This window comes from Colossoma macropomum, unplaced genomic scaffold (genome assembly GCF_904425465.1).
Source record: "Colossoma macropomum unplaced genomic scaffold, Colossoma_macropomum, whole genome shotgun sequence".
In the NCBI taxonomy this organism is placed as follows: Eukaryota; Metazoa; Chordata; class Actinopteri; order Characiformes; family Serrasalmidae; genus Colossoma; species Colossoma macropomum.
In genome coordinates, this window is record NW_023494901.1 from 61,278 (window position 1) to 75,105 (window position 13,828).

Here is a 13,828-nt window from a genome sequence, read left to right on the forward strand (position 1 = left end):
GTCAGGAAAAACTGAGATAGGTAAGCACTCTTCTTCATGATGTCTCATCTTCATCTCTAACCTTTTCTTCACCATGACTAGTATCTGAAGTTTTCAGGATTCAGCCTCAGCAGACTTCTTTATTTGGTTGAGGTATGTTTTAAGATCAATTCATGTTTGGTTACCCTGAACCCAAAATGAGCCATTTTTAAATGTTAACTCCTCCTGGACGGCTCATTATAGTTGTACTGATGGATAGTTTTGTTAGCGCAGAGTTCATATTTTTACTGAAAACAGACGTTATCAGTAAACACTGATTTCTAAGGCGTTATGTAGTCAGTTTTGTACATCATATAAACCAGAACATATCACAGTCCATTATACTGAAACATGCTTATGAGAGGATTACAACATGCAGACAGGTAGAGTTCAGCTACAGAACATGCAGCGCTAATGTAGCTACTTTAATGTTCATCACAAAGACAGAATCTAAGCTGTTCTGTAAAGGGCAGAGCTGAGTTACTAACATAGTGACAGAATGAACACCTTCAACATGCAGCTTTAACACTGTGTAACACTCAGGAACAGTCATTTAGCTCAGAGCAGAAGAGTGGAGTGAAGGAGCAGATCCTGTCCTGATCCTCCTTCACTCCTTCTCCCTGTTCTGATCCTCCTTCACTCCTTCTCCCTGTTCTGATCCTCCTTCACTCCTTCTCCCTGTTCTGATCCTCCTTCACTCCTTCTCCCTGTTCTAATCCTGCTTCACTCCTTCTCCCTGTTCTAATCCTGCTTCACTCCTTCTCCCTGTTCTGATCCTCCTTCACTCCTTCTCCCTGTTCTGATCCTCCTTCACTCCTTCTCCCTGTTCTGATCCTCCTTCACTCCTTCTCCCTGTTCTGATCCTCCTTCACTCCTTCTCCCTGTTCTGATCCTGCTTCACTCCTTCTCCCTGTTCTGATCCTCCTTCACTCCTTCTCCCTGTTCTAATCCTCCTTCACTCCTTCTCCCTGTTCTAATCCTCCTTCACTCCTTCTCCCTGTTCTGATCCTCCTTCACTCCTTCTCCCTGTTCTGATCCTCCTTCACTCCTTCTCCCTGTTCTGATCTTCCTTCACTCCTTCTCCCTGTCCGATCCTCCTTTCACTCCTTGTCCCTGTTCTGATCCTTCTTCGCTCCTTCTGCCTGTTCTGATCCTTCTTCACTCCTTCTCCCTGTCCTGATCCTCCTTTCTCTCCTTCTGCCTGTTCTGATCCTTCTTCACTCCTTCTCCCTGTCCTGATCCTCCTTTCTCTCCTTCTGCCTGTTCTGATCCTCCTTCACTCCTTCTCCCTGTTCTGATCTTCCTTCACTCCTTCTCCCTGTTCTGATCCTCCTTCACTCCTTCTCCCTGTTCTAATCCTGCTTCACTCCTTCTCCCTGTTCTGATCCTCCTTCACTCCTTCTCCCTGTTCTAATCCTCCTTCACTCCTTCTCCCTGTTCTGATCTTCCTTCACTCCTTCTCCCTGTTCTGATCCTTCTTCACTCCTTCTCCCTGTTCTGATCCTCCTTCGCTCCTTCTGCCTGTTCTGATCCTTCTTCACTCCTTCTCCCTGATCTGATCCTTCTTCACTCCTTCTCCCTGTTCTGATCCTTCTTCACTCCTTCTCCCTGATCTGATCCTTCTTCACTCCTTCTCCCTGTTCTGATCCTCCTTCACTCCTTCTCCCTGTTCTGATCCTCCTTCATTCCTTCTCCCTGTTCTGATCCTCCTTCACTCCTTCTCCCTGTTCTGATCCTTCTTCACTCCTTCTCCCTGATCTGATCCTTCTTCACTCCTTCTCCCTGTTCCGATACTCCTTTCACTCCTCCTCCCTGTTCTGATCCTCCTTTCTCTCCTTCTCCCTGTTCCGATCCTTCTTCACTCCTTCTCCCTGTTCCGATACTCCTTTCACTCCTCCTCCCTGTTCTGATCCTCCTTTCGCTCCTTCTCCCTGTCTGATCCTCCTTTCACTCCTTGTCCCTGTTCTGATCCTCCTTTGGCTCCTTCTCCCTCTTTGGATTTTGCTTCCACTCCCTATCCCTGTTGGGAACCTCCTTTCACTCCTTCTCTCTGTTCTGATTCTCCTTTCACTCCTTCATCCTGTTCTGATCCTCTTTTAGCTCCTCTCTGTTCCTTTCCTCCTTTCTCTCCTTCTCCCTTTTTGAATTCTTCTTTCTCTTCTTCTCCCTGATCCCATCCGCCTTCCAGTCCTTGTCCTCTTCTGATCCTCCTTTCACTCCTTCTCCCTGTTCCGATCCCCCTTTCTCTCCTCCCTGTTCTGATCCTCCTTCGCTCCTTCTCCCTGTTCTGATCCTTCTTCACTCCTTCTCCCTGTTCCGATCCCCCTTTCACTCCTCCTCCCTGTTCTGATCCTCCTTTCACTCCTCCTCCCTGTTCTGATCCTCCTTTAGCTCCTTCTCCCTGTTCTGATCCTCCTTTCACTCCTCCTCCCTGTTCTGATCCTCCTTTCACTCCTCCTCCCTGTTCTGATCCCCCTTTCACTCCTCCTCCCTGTTCTGATCCTCCTTTAGCTCCTTCTCCCTGTTCTGATCCTCCTTTCACTCCTTCTCCCTGTTCCAATCCCCCTTTCACTCCTCCTCCCTGTTCTGATCCTCCTTTCACTCCTCCTCCCTGTTCTGATCCTCCTTTAGCTCCTTCTCCCTGTTCTGACCTTCCTTTCGCACCTTCTTACTGTTCTCATCCTTCTTTAACACCTTCTCCCTGTTCTGATCCTCCTTTCTCTCCTTCTCCCTGTTCTGATCCTCCTTTCACTCCTTCATCCTATTCTGATCCTCCTTTCGCTCCTTCTCCCTGTTCTGATCCTCCTTTCACTCCTTCTCCCTGTTCTGATCCTCCTTTCTCTCCTTCTCCCTGTTCCGATCCTCCTTTCGCTCCTTCTCCCTGTTTCAATTGTCATTTAGATCACAATTTCTTCTTTCATGATGTTTAGGGGAATGTTAACTGAACCTCTAGACTCATACTGCCATGTGATTGGCTGACTGGATAATTGGTCTTAGACTTTGGATTGGATCTTAGTTTTCCTGAATACAAGCAGCAAATAACCCATTTCTTCTTCATCCTTTTTAACAGAAGTTAACATGGCAGTGTTTTCTTTCAGTGGCAGTGTTTTCTGGCAGTGTTTTCTGGCAGTGTTTTCTTTCAGTTAAACTCGATTTTCCCTGCAGTTATGATTCAGTGCCGTTCAATTTCTCTCCTCTTTCGCAAAATCATCACCACTGATACCACACACACAACTACTAGTGCAACCATCGTCAGAGTAAACATCCATGCTGGTACAACAGCTCCCTGATCTCTGCACGGACAGGGCTGGTCATCTACAGAACAGAAGGACACACAGATTTGCCATATAGTGAGTTACCACCACCATTACCACCATTAAAGCACACAGAGAGACTTTAAATATATTTACACACTCCACTTTCATCCTACAAGCTCAATAACAAACACAGCTAAAGCTGGAAAAATACATACCTTTGATGGTCACTGTGTAGGTATGAATGACCTCTTCATTCCTAATGTCCATTATAATATAATCTCCACTGTCATATGGCTTCATCCCTCTCAGCTCAAGAGCAGAGAAGAATGCCATTCTCTGTTTATATTCATCATTACACTGTAGTGATCGTCCATCCACTGTACAAATCTGACCACTGGATGGTCCAGCTGCATCAGTGCTGTTATAAATCACCTCCACTGGATCTGATACATCCAACTTCAGCACCAGAGATTCACCAGGCTCTATCTGAACTGGAGTATTCAAGGCTGAGGATAAAAAAAAACAAACAGAACCTTCATGAATTGTGTGCAAACCAAAGCACTGAGCAAAAATCAAAAGCTCATTTAGTTAATTTACAATAAAGTGATTCATTTTTAGGAATATTTTGCGAGGACTGACTATAAGATAATCCACTTGCAGAAGGAAAGAGAAAGTCAAAGTGGAAAAAACAGGAGTTTCCAAAACTGGATTTAAAAACTGATTAAAAGCTCCAGAGAAAATGTGCTTCCTAACAACCACCTGGAAGAGCTGGTCGACCCCAAAACTGCCCCCATCAGATAAACAGCACTTAAAGCTTCATCTTTGAGAGAGAGGAGAAAATCAAACTGATCAGATCTGAAAACATCCACAGGTGTTTCTGTCCATCCTTCCACTGTGAGAAGACGACTCAGCGCTGTGGGTCTGAAAGGATGTGTAGCTGATCAAGAAGAGCCTCACTGAGAAAAGGAGACGGACACATCAAACAAAGAAGCTGAACAATGGACTGACCACCCCAGAGTCCAGACCTCAACACCACTGAATGTGTTTGATTACTTCAGAAAATGATCAACCAGCTTCTAAGACTGAACTTTGGAGGTGCGTCTGCAGATTCTTTGAGGAACTGAAAGTGACACTCCTGAAAAGTGGTCAGTGAAAAAAAAACAGATGGACACTTACGCTCAATCTGAAGCTTCATATCACAGAGATCTTTACCATCACAGTCACAGGTGTACCGAGCTCTCTTAGTGAAATCAGCGTCAGTGATGGTGAGAGAGAGATTCCCCTTCAGGTACTGATCATGGATCATCTGATATCCCTCCTTCACTGATCTACATGAAGTCTGATCACACTCAGCCAGAGTATCAGTGGGTTTAGTGAACACAGTCCATCTGACCAAACCAGAGCATCTCTCAGAGCAGGACAGAGTAGCAGAGTCATGAAGATTCACCTTCACAGCTGATTCAGAAGCTGAAAGAGAGAATAAGACAAATAGGGAAAATAGAAACATCTCACTAAAGAAAAACAGTGGTCAACAACTGAGTTTTTATTTGTTAGAAGAGTAAATGTCTGAACGTCATCAAGTCACAGGTTCAGATTCAGATCCAGACATATTTTAATGGATCAGTATTTATAAAGCTTTATAAAGGCCATGTTACCCTCTTGTGCTCTACTTGTAAATGTGACAAACAGCAGTGACAGTATGTCTCAGTAGACAAAAACAAAAGATTTTAGTTCTGCCAGCCTAGCATGTCCTACATACCCTCTACAAAATATAAATATCAAATCAGACTTGGGAGATGTGACCCCTAAGACTCAGATCACATCCCTGAAGTGAAGACTTTAAATACGTTTGTACAGTTAAAGATTTACTGTGTATGTTTTGGGGATTCCACCACCCTATCTGGTGGAAATGTGTAACTGCAGGCCCAACATGTGGAAGAACTTTTAGTAACGTGGGTTGTGCTTCAGACCCCTTCCCTGAGGGGATGAATCTGACGTTTGAGAACAGTTTATCAGTATAGCGTGTTTTTTTTTTTTATCATTTAAGATTGAAATATTGAGCCGGACGTTCTTTTTGAGGCTGTGTGTGATGTTAGTACGCAAAGACGTATGACGTGGTGTGAAAAACTCTCGACCCAACACCTCTGACTTTTAACTGATTATTTCAGGCTTTACAGGGCGACTCACAGCAGCTCATTCACCATATTTTAGCCTGTTTATGTTATCCTCACTCAGTAATGACGCTGCTTTCAGTTTTACATAGTGAAGCTTTAATAAACTGTACGCTGAGGATCATATTACTGTTCTTTACTGCATATCACATCATTCTATGTCTAACTAGCTAATGAGAATATTCATTAGATTATTTTATTCTGACGCTACTGCTTAAAGAAACTCTCAAAAACAAAAGTGAAGTGAAAGTAAAATACAGGATTAATGTTTTAAGAGCAGGATAAAGGAGTGATAAAGGAGAGGTACTTACCAGTAGTGAGTGTAGTTGTCAGTAAGATCAGAACACAAACAGCAGAACTACAGGACTGCATGACTGACCTACAGACACACACACCATCAGTACTGACCAGGAGAGGAGAGAGAGAAGAGAGAAAGAGAGAACAGAACTGACCTACACACACACACACCATCAGTACTGACCAGGAGAGGAGAGAGAGAAGAGAGAAAGAGAGAACAGAACTGACCTACAGACACACACACCATCAGTACTGACCAGGAGAGGAGAGAGAGAAGAGAGAAAGAGAGAACAGAACTGACCTACACACACACACACCATCAGTACTGACCAGGAGAGGAGAGAGAGAAGAGAGAAAGAGAGAACAGAACTGACCTACAGACACACACACCATCAGTACTGACCAGGAGAGAGAGAAGAGAGAAAGAGAGAAAGAGAGAACAGAACTGACCTACAGACACACACCATCAGTACTGACCAGGAGAGGAGAGAGAGAAGAGAGAAAGAGAGAAGAGAGAACAGAACTGACCTACAGACACACACCATCAGTACTGACCAGGAGAGGAGAGAGAGAAGAGAGAAAGAGAGAAGAGAGAACAGAACTGACCTACAGACACACACACACCATTAGCATGCTGAAACAAATGAACATTCCCAAGGTTAGTCACTACATGTGCGCACATGCTAAACAGCCATCAGTAATGACTTTAATACCAACACATTCTTCAGCTTCTTTGCAGTGGAGTTTTAGCCTCTCTATCAGTCCATCATCACTGAGTTCTTTTAGCACGTGCAGATCTCACGGCTAAAGGTAAAAGGAGCAAAGTAAAGGAAAGGAATGAATTAAAGAGAAGTCAAAGAAAATCTTGTGAAGAATGGAAAAAACAAATCTTACTGAATGACAGATGATACAGTGAAAATTAGAAACAAGACTAGGCAAGTTTACTGTTGCTCAATCAGCTGAATGGTACCTGTGTCATACCAGTGTTTGTGCTAGAAGATATAAAAATCAACATTATTATTGGTATTACTATGATTTTACTACTACTGCCACTAATAATAAGTATTGTAAATGGTACATTTTAGAAATATGTGTGTGATTCATCTCTGAACACAGTGTACACAGTATACGCAAATTAAACAGAGTTTAAAGTATAGTTGGACTGCTCCATGTTTGTCCATCCTGTCTGGGCATGTTTGCAGTAATATGACTCTAAAATCTGTAAAAGACCTCCTGGGGAGTGAATACTCGTGTATCCTCAGTTTGAAGTCATTTCAACAGACGTTTAGAGCAGCTTCTCCCGTCTTTTCTGGTATTTAGACAGTCAGTAAGATGGCATCACCAAATTTGTTTGCAGTTCACAAGGAGAGATTGGGAAGTACACTGATTGTCAAGGTCAACGAATTACAATGGTCACATTGGTTTTAAACCGTTTTCCTTTTAGATTCAAACTGGATCAAGACTCATAAATACAAGCAGCCATATTGACTGTTAAACTGATTTTCTGATTCCAGTCATTTTTTCTTTACCTTTTCAAACCTTCTTTATTTGAGTCAAATAAATTGAGTTGCCTTACATTAAACTTGTAGAATTATATACTTTTGGAAAAGATGGTTCTTTTCATAGTGAAATGGTTATTCAGATTGATGGAGAATGTGATGTGTTGTATTTGGTTCCATATAGCACCAAAAAGAGTTCTGCTATTGTTACAAGCTTGACATTGCAAACAATGGTGTAACCCTTTTTGGTGCTATATAGAACCATTTTCAAAAAGGTTCTATATAGAACCATATACAACACATCCTCCATCCATCTGTAGAACCATTTCTCCATGCAAAGAAACGTTTAATCATGCAAATGGTTCTTTTAGTCTTCATAGTTCTAATAGAACCACTGTCTTTACTAAAGAACCATTGAAGAACCTTTTTAAATCTTTTTAAAGAGTACTGAGAACTTATTACGATAGCAGTAGTGTTCCTGACGCTTTGCATTGGATTTGAGCAGCAGGTACTCAGTGTGTTGTTGCCCATGGAAAACAATCTTGGAAACTGGTAATGCAGTGCCACAGGGTTCTATTCTTGGGCCAGTGTGTTTCCTATTATATTTAAAGGTTGGACACTAAACGTATAGAGAAGAACAGACAGCCACTTAAAAGGTTAATGTGTCAACGTGAATCAGAAATCAGAACACATCTTTCTTCGTCAAGGTGTATGTGTGAGTGTAATTAGATTAGATTCAACTTTATTGCTGTTGTGCAGAGTACAGGTACAGAGCCAATGAAATGAAGTTAGCATCTGACCAGAAGTGCAAAATACAGTATTATTTACATATAAAGTGCAGAAGGATGGTAGAATGGTAAAAAAAATAGGCAAGTATAAATATAATATATACATATTTTACAGAGTGAGTGGAAAGCGTACAATGAGGTAGTATGTCCTGTGAGAGCAGCATATGTAAAAGATAAGTATGCAGAGTAAACTTGTACATTAACTGTTGGTGCAAATATGAATAGTGCAGTTATAGACTGTGCAAATATGAATAGTGCAATAATACAGGGAGATTCTCTCGAAAGAGGCCCCAAATATTCTGTTGTAACTCGCATTAGGTTGAAGCAATCTGAACCAAAAAATACGCTACATATCTTGACGTATGTGTAATCGATTACATTTTTGGGTGGCCTCCACCATGAGAAGGGATCAATGATCCCGTCGTTACCAGTTTCCGTGCCATCTCCTGAATAACACTCTTTGAGGGTACATCACAAACGTGTTTCTTCCTAAATTCACTCTGACATCACTTGGAAGCACCCAGAAGTTGCAAACGGAGGTTAAACGTCGAAACGGCTGTCCCGTGCTGACCTCATCGCTCCAACGCAGGGGCATCCCGGCTTGTTCAAAGCTCTATATACTGAGGAGCACATTGCATGTTGTTTTATTCAGATTGCTTCATCCTAGAGAGAGTTATTACAGAATATTCACAGCCTCTTTCGAGTGAATCTCCCTGTACTAGGATAAAGTACAATACAATGCAGTGAGTGCAAAGATGCAGTTAAAGTGACAGTGTGGAGGTCAGCAGGGTCACAGCCTCAGGGAAGAAGCTCTTCCTGAGCCTGCTGGTGCAGGAGCGGAAGCTTCTGTAACGCCTGCCAGATCGGAGGAGGGTAAAAGGTCCATGGTTACGATGAGAAACGTCCTTTATGATGTTACTCACCCTGCGAAGGCAGCGCTTATGGTATATGTTTTCCTCGTCCTGTATATGCTGCACCTCATCCCTGTAGGCCGTCTCATCATCTCCACTGATCAGACCTATCAATGTGGTGTCATCCGCGAACTTGATTATGGAGTGTTCCTGCCATAAACAGGAACACAGTCATGCGTGAACAGGGAGTACAGAAGAGCACACAGCCTTGTGGCACGCCAGTGTTCAGGGTGATGGGGGAGGAGAAGAGTTTGTCTTCTGACAAGGTCTGTCAGTCAGGAAGTCCAGAAACCGATTGCAGAGAAATGTGCAGATACCAAGCTGGCTAAGCTTTAAGATCAGCTTGGAGGGTATCTGTGTTAAATGCTGAATTGAAGTCAATAAACAGCATTCTAACATATGAGTTCTGACAGTCCAGGTGGGTCAGTACAGTGTGGAGTGCCATGGAAATGGAGTCCTCTTTTGACCTGTTGCAGCGGTAGGCAAACTGGTGTGGGTCCAGTGTAACAGGCAGACAGGACTTCAAATGAGAAAGAACTAGTCTTTCAAAGCACTTGGAGATGATGTAGGTGAGTACAACATGGCAGAAATCATTCGGAGCTGAAGCAGTCGAATGCTTTGGGACTGGCACAATGGTGGTGGTCTTGAAGCTAGTTGGGACAACTGCCTGGGCCAGCAACAGATTGAAAACATCTGTGAAGACCCCAGCTAGCTGCTTAGCACAGACCTTTAGCACACGACCAGGTACTCCATCAGGGCCAGCTGCCTTTCGGGCATTCACCTTGCTCAGAGTGTGACAGACATCCGCGGTGGAGAGTGTGAGTGGCTGCTCATCAGGTGGTTAATCTGTTTTGGAGAAGACCACCTTATTTCCCTTGTTGAACCGAGCATAGAAGTGTTGAGCTCATTGGGAAGTGAGGCACAGTTGGTAGGGGGCACAGTGGTGGGTGGTTTTAAGTCAGTAATTGACTGTATGCCTTGCCACATATGCTGGGGGTCAGAAGAGTTGAAGTGCTCTTCAATGGCTAACAGTGTGACCAAATTACTTCTTGTATGAGTCACAAACACACCACTGTGGGACAGACAGGCTGAAGTTGGCTTCCTTTTCTGCCAGCTTATTTTTTGAATTTGGTGCAACTGTTAAATTCTGGCACCTTTAAAGTGCTGGACAGTTTAAAGTGGAATGGAAAATGGAAAGCTCTGAAAAAAATCTGCATACAGCATACCACAATATTACAATAACCTCTATAATCAGGGTTTTACATAAACTTTGGAGCATGTAGCACTGGTGCTATAAACATTGCAAGTGATAAAGCACAAAAATGTTTTAGCGCTGAGATGCAAACATACTTCTAAAAAGTTTAAATCTCTATAAACTGAACAAATTATCATTTTAACTGTAAAAAACAAGCAGTGTGTAAAAAGTTTGTTCTTTGATGTTAATTTTGTGAAATGTGTTGAGAATTTCTCAGATTCCCCTCAAGAGGGCATTGTTAGCACTTAAGAAGTGGTTTTCTGCATTGTTGAGTGCGAGGAGACCCACACCAGCAGGAAGGCACATATGGCTGGAATCTTACATTTCAACGCATGCTGCAATCTAGTTTATTATCTAAAGTTAAGGCTCAGTGTTATTTAATATGTAATTTTTAACTTAATCAGCTTATACTGAAAAACAAGACTTTACTGTCTTAAGCCTAAACAGAATATAGGCTCAAGACAGTAAAGACAATAGGAATGAAAGGGGGCACCTCAGGTCACAAATCCAGAGATGTCTTAAACCATTGCTGGCTTTAAATATGATATTACAGCACAATTTTGTACATCGCAATATCTTTTGGTTCTAAACATCTGGATTCATTCTGTATTGTGTGTTTTATCCTGTGTCTCCACAGCGCTGAGCAGATGATGGACATGCTGACAGGAAGGTTCATCATCTATCGCATGTAACTTTGATCTTAGACAGGACTGAAATGAACTCTACTATAATGATGAAAATCCTCATATGAACTCTTCCAGAAGTGTTTGCACAAACTGCGCTTTGAAACTGCTCAGCCCCGCCCTCGCTAAATTCTGTACTTGCCTCTGCTTGTTTCTCAGGCCTCTCTCTTACCGAGCTTTCTGTAAGCTCTCACTGGCTAATGCTGTGTTTTTACTCTCGCTACATAATCTATTACACTGAATATTGAATATTCTTGAAAATAACTATATAGCCAGGTAACTAACAATATTAGCAAATATGCTAATAACAAAGAACAAATATTTACTCATTTACACATTTGAAGACAATAAAGAACCATAAAAACGCAAAAATGGAACTTTGTCTGAGTGTGTACGGGTACAGCGTGATCTTACATCGACCCAAGTGAAGTTAACCTAGGTAGCACACAAGATAACCAGCCAACATCAACAGGAAATACAGCATATTATTTTATTTTCTTCACATCTGCAGCTTAACTTGGTTTAATGCACTTTTACCATACAAAGGACTCAAGTATAAAGAAAGAAACAGTGAAAGAAATATTTAGGTGTACATTTGATTAACTTATAAATACAATTTATATGTTTCATTTGACTTTAGTTTCAGTTTATATTTACTTCATTGTACACAGTGCTGTGCAGAAGCTTTACAGAAGCATCACAATCAAATAAATATTTAAATAGAATAAAATATAAACAAAACCATATCAGCAGCAACTAGTGGAGACAGAACAAGAGAAGAGAATGAGCTGCAGCTTTGAGTAGCTCTGAGAAAAGAGGAAGGTTTTAATCTGAGTGTTAAAGAAGGACAGAATATCAGGGCTGAAGAGATTGTGGTTCATAATTTAGGAGTTCCAGCATAAAACTGTAATGTCTGATGATTTTTACAGTAAATATATGTACAAGACAGTAGTTAGCTAGCTAAATCCTAGTTAGCTAGGATTTTTCTAGTTCTTGTGGCTTAATTTCTTAATAGCTCCTCCTGGGTCGTGGGGGGAGCTGGAGCCTATCCTGGTGCTCATTGGGTGGAGAGCAGGAAACACCTTGGACAGATCGCCAGTCCATCACAGAGCAGACACACAGATATATGCAGTCACACACACACCTAGAGGCAATTTAGTATGTCAAATTCTCCTGACCGCCTGTCTTTGGACTCTGGAAGGAAACTCACTCAGACACGGGGAGAACATGCAAACTCCACACATGAAGAACGCTGGTCACCCAGGCGGGGAATGGACCCCTTACACTTTCACCTGCAGCTAGCTCAAGAGAAACTGTCATCATTCAGAGCATGTATGGAGGAAAACTAAACTGCAGGAACATTATGACCTTCTCAAAGAACAATGGTAATTTATCTTCTATATCGTGGTACTTTATCCTATATAATCTGCAATTCTGCAATTCGTTTTCAAAATAAAACAGCCTTGAGAAGGCAGAGCAGAGCTCAGGCTGCTGAAACAAGTTCCTGATAGGCCACCTACATCAGTTCTGACATCCTTACCTGTTTTGATTATGTTCAAGATGATGTTTTAATTATTATAAACTGTTCTCTGTCAAGAGGTGCTTTTCAAGACGCTTTTAGAACTGCCCTGATTAAGCCCTACTGAAAAAGAGTAGTATGGATTCTTCTGTCCTAAATATAATTAGACCAACTTCAGACCTTCCTTTTTTAAGGATAGTCCTAGAAAAAAATGTGGATCTAGTATCAAACAAGTTAAATGAGAAGTTTCAATCAGGTTGTCGTTCTGACTACAGTACTGAGACAGCATTGGTCCAGGTTCTTAATGAGGCTCAGTGCTCAAAGTCCTTCTATTCTGGTCCTATTGGATCTTAGTCCAGCTTTTGATATCGTTGATCACAAGATTCTAATCCCCCATGTTGAATGCTGGGTCGGCCTCTCGGGCAGAGTTTTAGGATGGTTAAAATTATATTTAATGAAGTTTCACTGGGAAATCATTAATCAAAAATGTGAAATTGTTTTGTGGAGTCCCACAAGGTTCAGTTTTAGGGCCTTTCCTTTTCTCTTTGTACATGCTAGCTTTAGGTGATGTCATTAGAAAACATCAATTTTCATAGCTATGCTGATGACACCCAGCTATACATTTCTATTCCTTCTGAAGATCAAGACTCTGTAGATAGACTGACCAGCTGTGTGTCAGATGTTTCTCGGTGGATGTCGCAACATTTTCTACAATTAAATCATGAAAAAACTGAAATACTGATCGTTGGTACAGAGAAAAATTATTTCTGAGAAACTTGGTTCTTTAGCTTCGTACACCAAACCTGAAGTATGAAACCTGGTTGTGATTTCAGACTCTGAGCTCTGTTTTATCTGCATGTAAACACAGACAATAAAGTAGCTTTTTTATAATTTGAGAAAAATCCCTAAAGTTCAGCCTCTTCTCTCTCAGAGCGACGCAGAGAAACTTGTTGCTATGTTTGAGTTGATCACTGTAATGATCTTCTTTTCTCTTGATTTATTGCCTCCCCTGCCATTCCAGTAGTTACACCACTGACTCTTGCCTCGTAACGCTACTGAAAACACTACAGGGGTAAACCTCCCAAAACTACAACATAAATCAGCACAGAGTTCATCTCATAGTCAGGCTCTCTACTGGGGGACCCTCCCCAAAGACCACCTGCCATACATCTAACCCTGAAAGAATTATTTCACAGGTTCAGAGCTGCTTAAAAATATTAAAATGTTGAGTCTGTAGCCCTGGAAGCCCAGACGAGGCGAGGCTAGACGGCCCCTCTGGTCACAGCTCAGTAGTTATTTTAAGTCTATGAAGCTACAACAGTCTCTGTGTACTCACTGTGCTGCTGTGGCTGATTCCCCACACTGGACTGTAGTATAATACTCTCCACACAGAGGGTCTCAGACTTCGCAGAGAAGGAGAAACACACCTG

General features: G+C 42.0%; 1 protein-coding gene across 3 annotated transcripts; it reads right to left on the reverse strand.

Annotated features, from left to right (window-relative positions):
• Positions 1-1,704: 1,704 nt before the first annotated feature.
• On the reverse strand, positions 1,705-13,828 carry LOC118800478. 3 transcript variants are annotated; one of them, XM_036560727.1, is made up of 6 exons: positions 13,735-13,828; positions 6,461-6,547; positions 5,758-5,825; positions 4,452-4,742; positions 3,491-3,781; positions 1,705-3,333 (listed from the first exon to the last, which is right to left on the reverse strand). In XM_036560727.1, exons 3-6 carry the CDS (start codon positions 5,816-5,818, stop codon positions 3,191-3,193), a joined length of 786 nt encoding a protein of 261 aa, XP_036416620.1. In that variant the 5' UTR covers positions 5,819-5,825; positions 6,461-6,547; positions 13,735-13,828; the 3' UTR covers positions 1,705-3,190. The 3 variants fall into 3 exon arrangements, with proteins under 3 accessions (XP_036416620.1, XP_036416618.1, XP_036416619.1); XM_036560725.1 differs by having other exon boundaries at positions 6,457-6,547; XM_036560726.1 differs by lacking the exons at positions 6,461-6,547; positions 13,735-13,828 and adding an exon at positions 6,424-6,449.

Bases quoted from the DNA above. Each gene is read 5' to 3' on its own strand.
- LOC118800478 (XM_036560725.1), bottom strand. The intron at 4,743-5,757 runs GTAAGTACCTCT...TCTCTCTTTCAG, and splicing joins GACAACTACACTCACTACTG to CTTCTGAATCAGCTGTGAAG. The intron at 3,334-3,490 runs GTATGTATTTTT...TCTGTTCTGTAG, and splicing joins CTACACAGTGACCATCAAAG to ATGACCAGCCCTGTCCGTGC.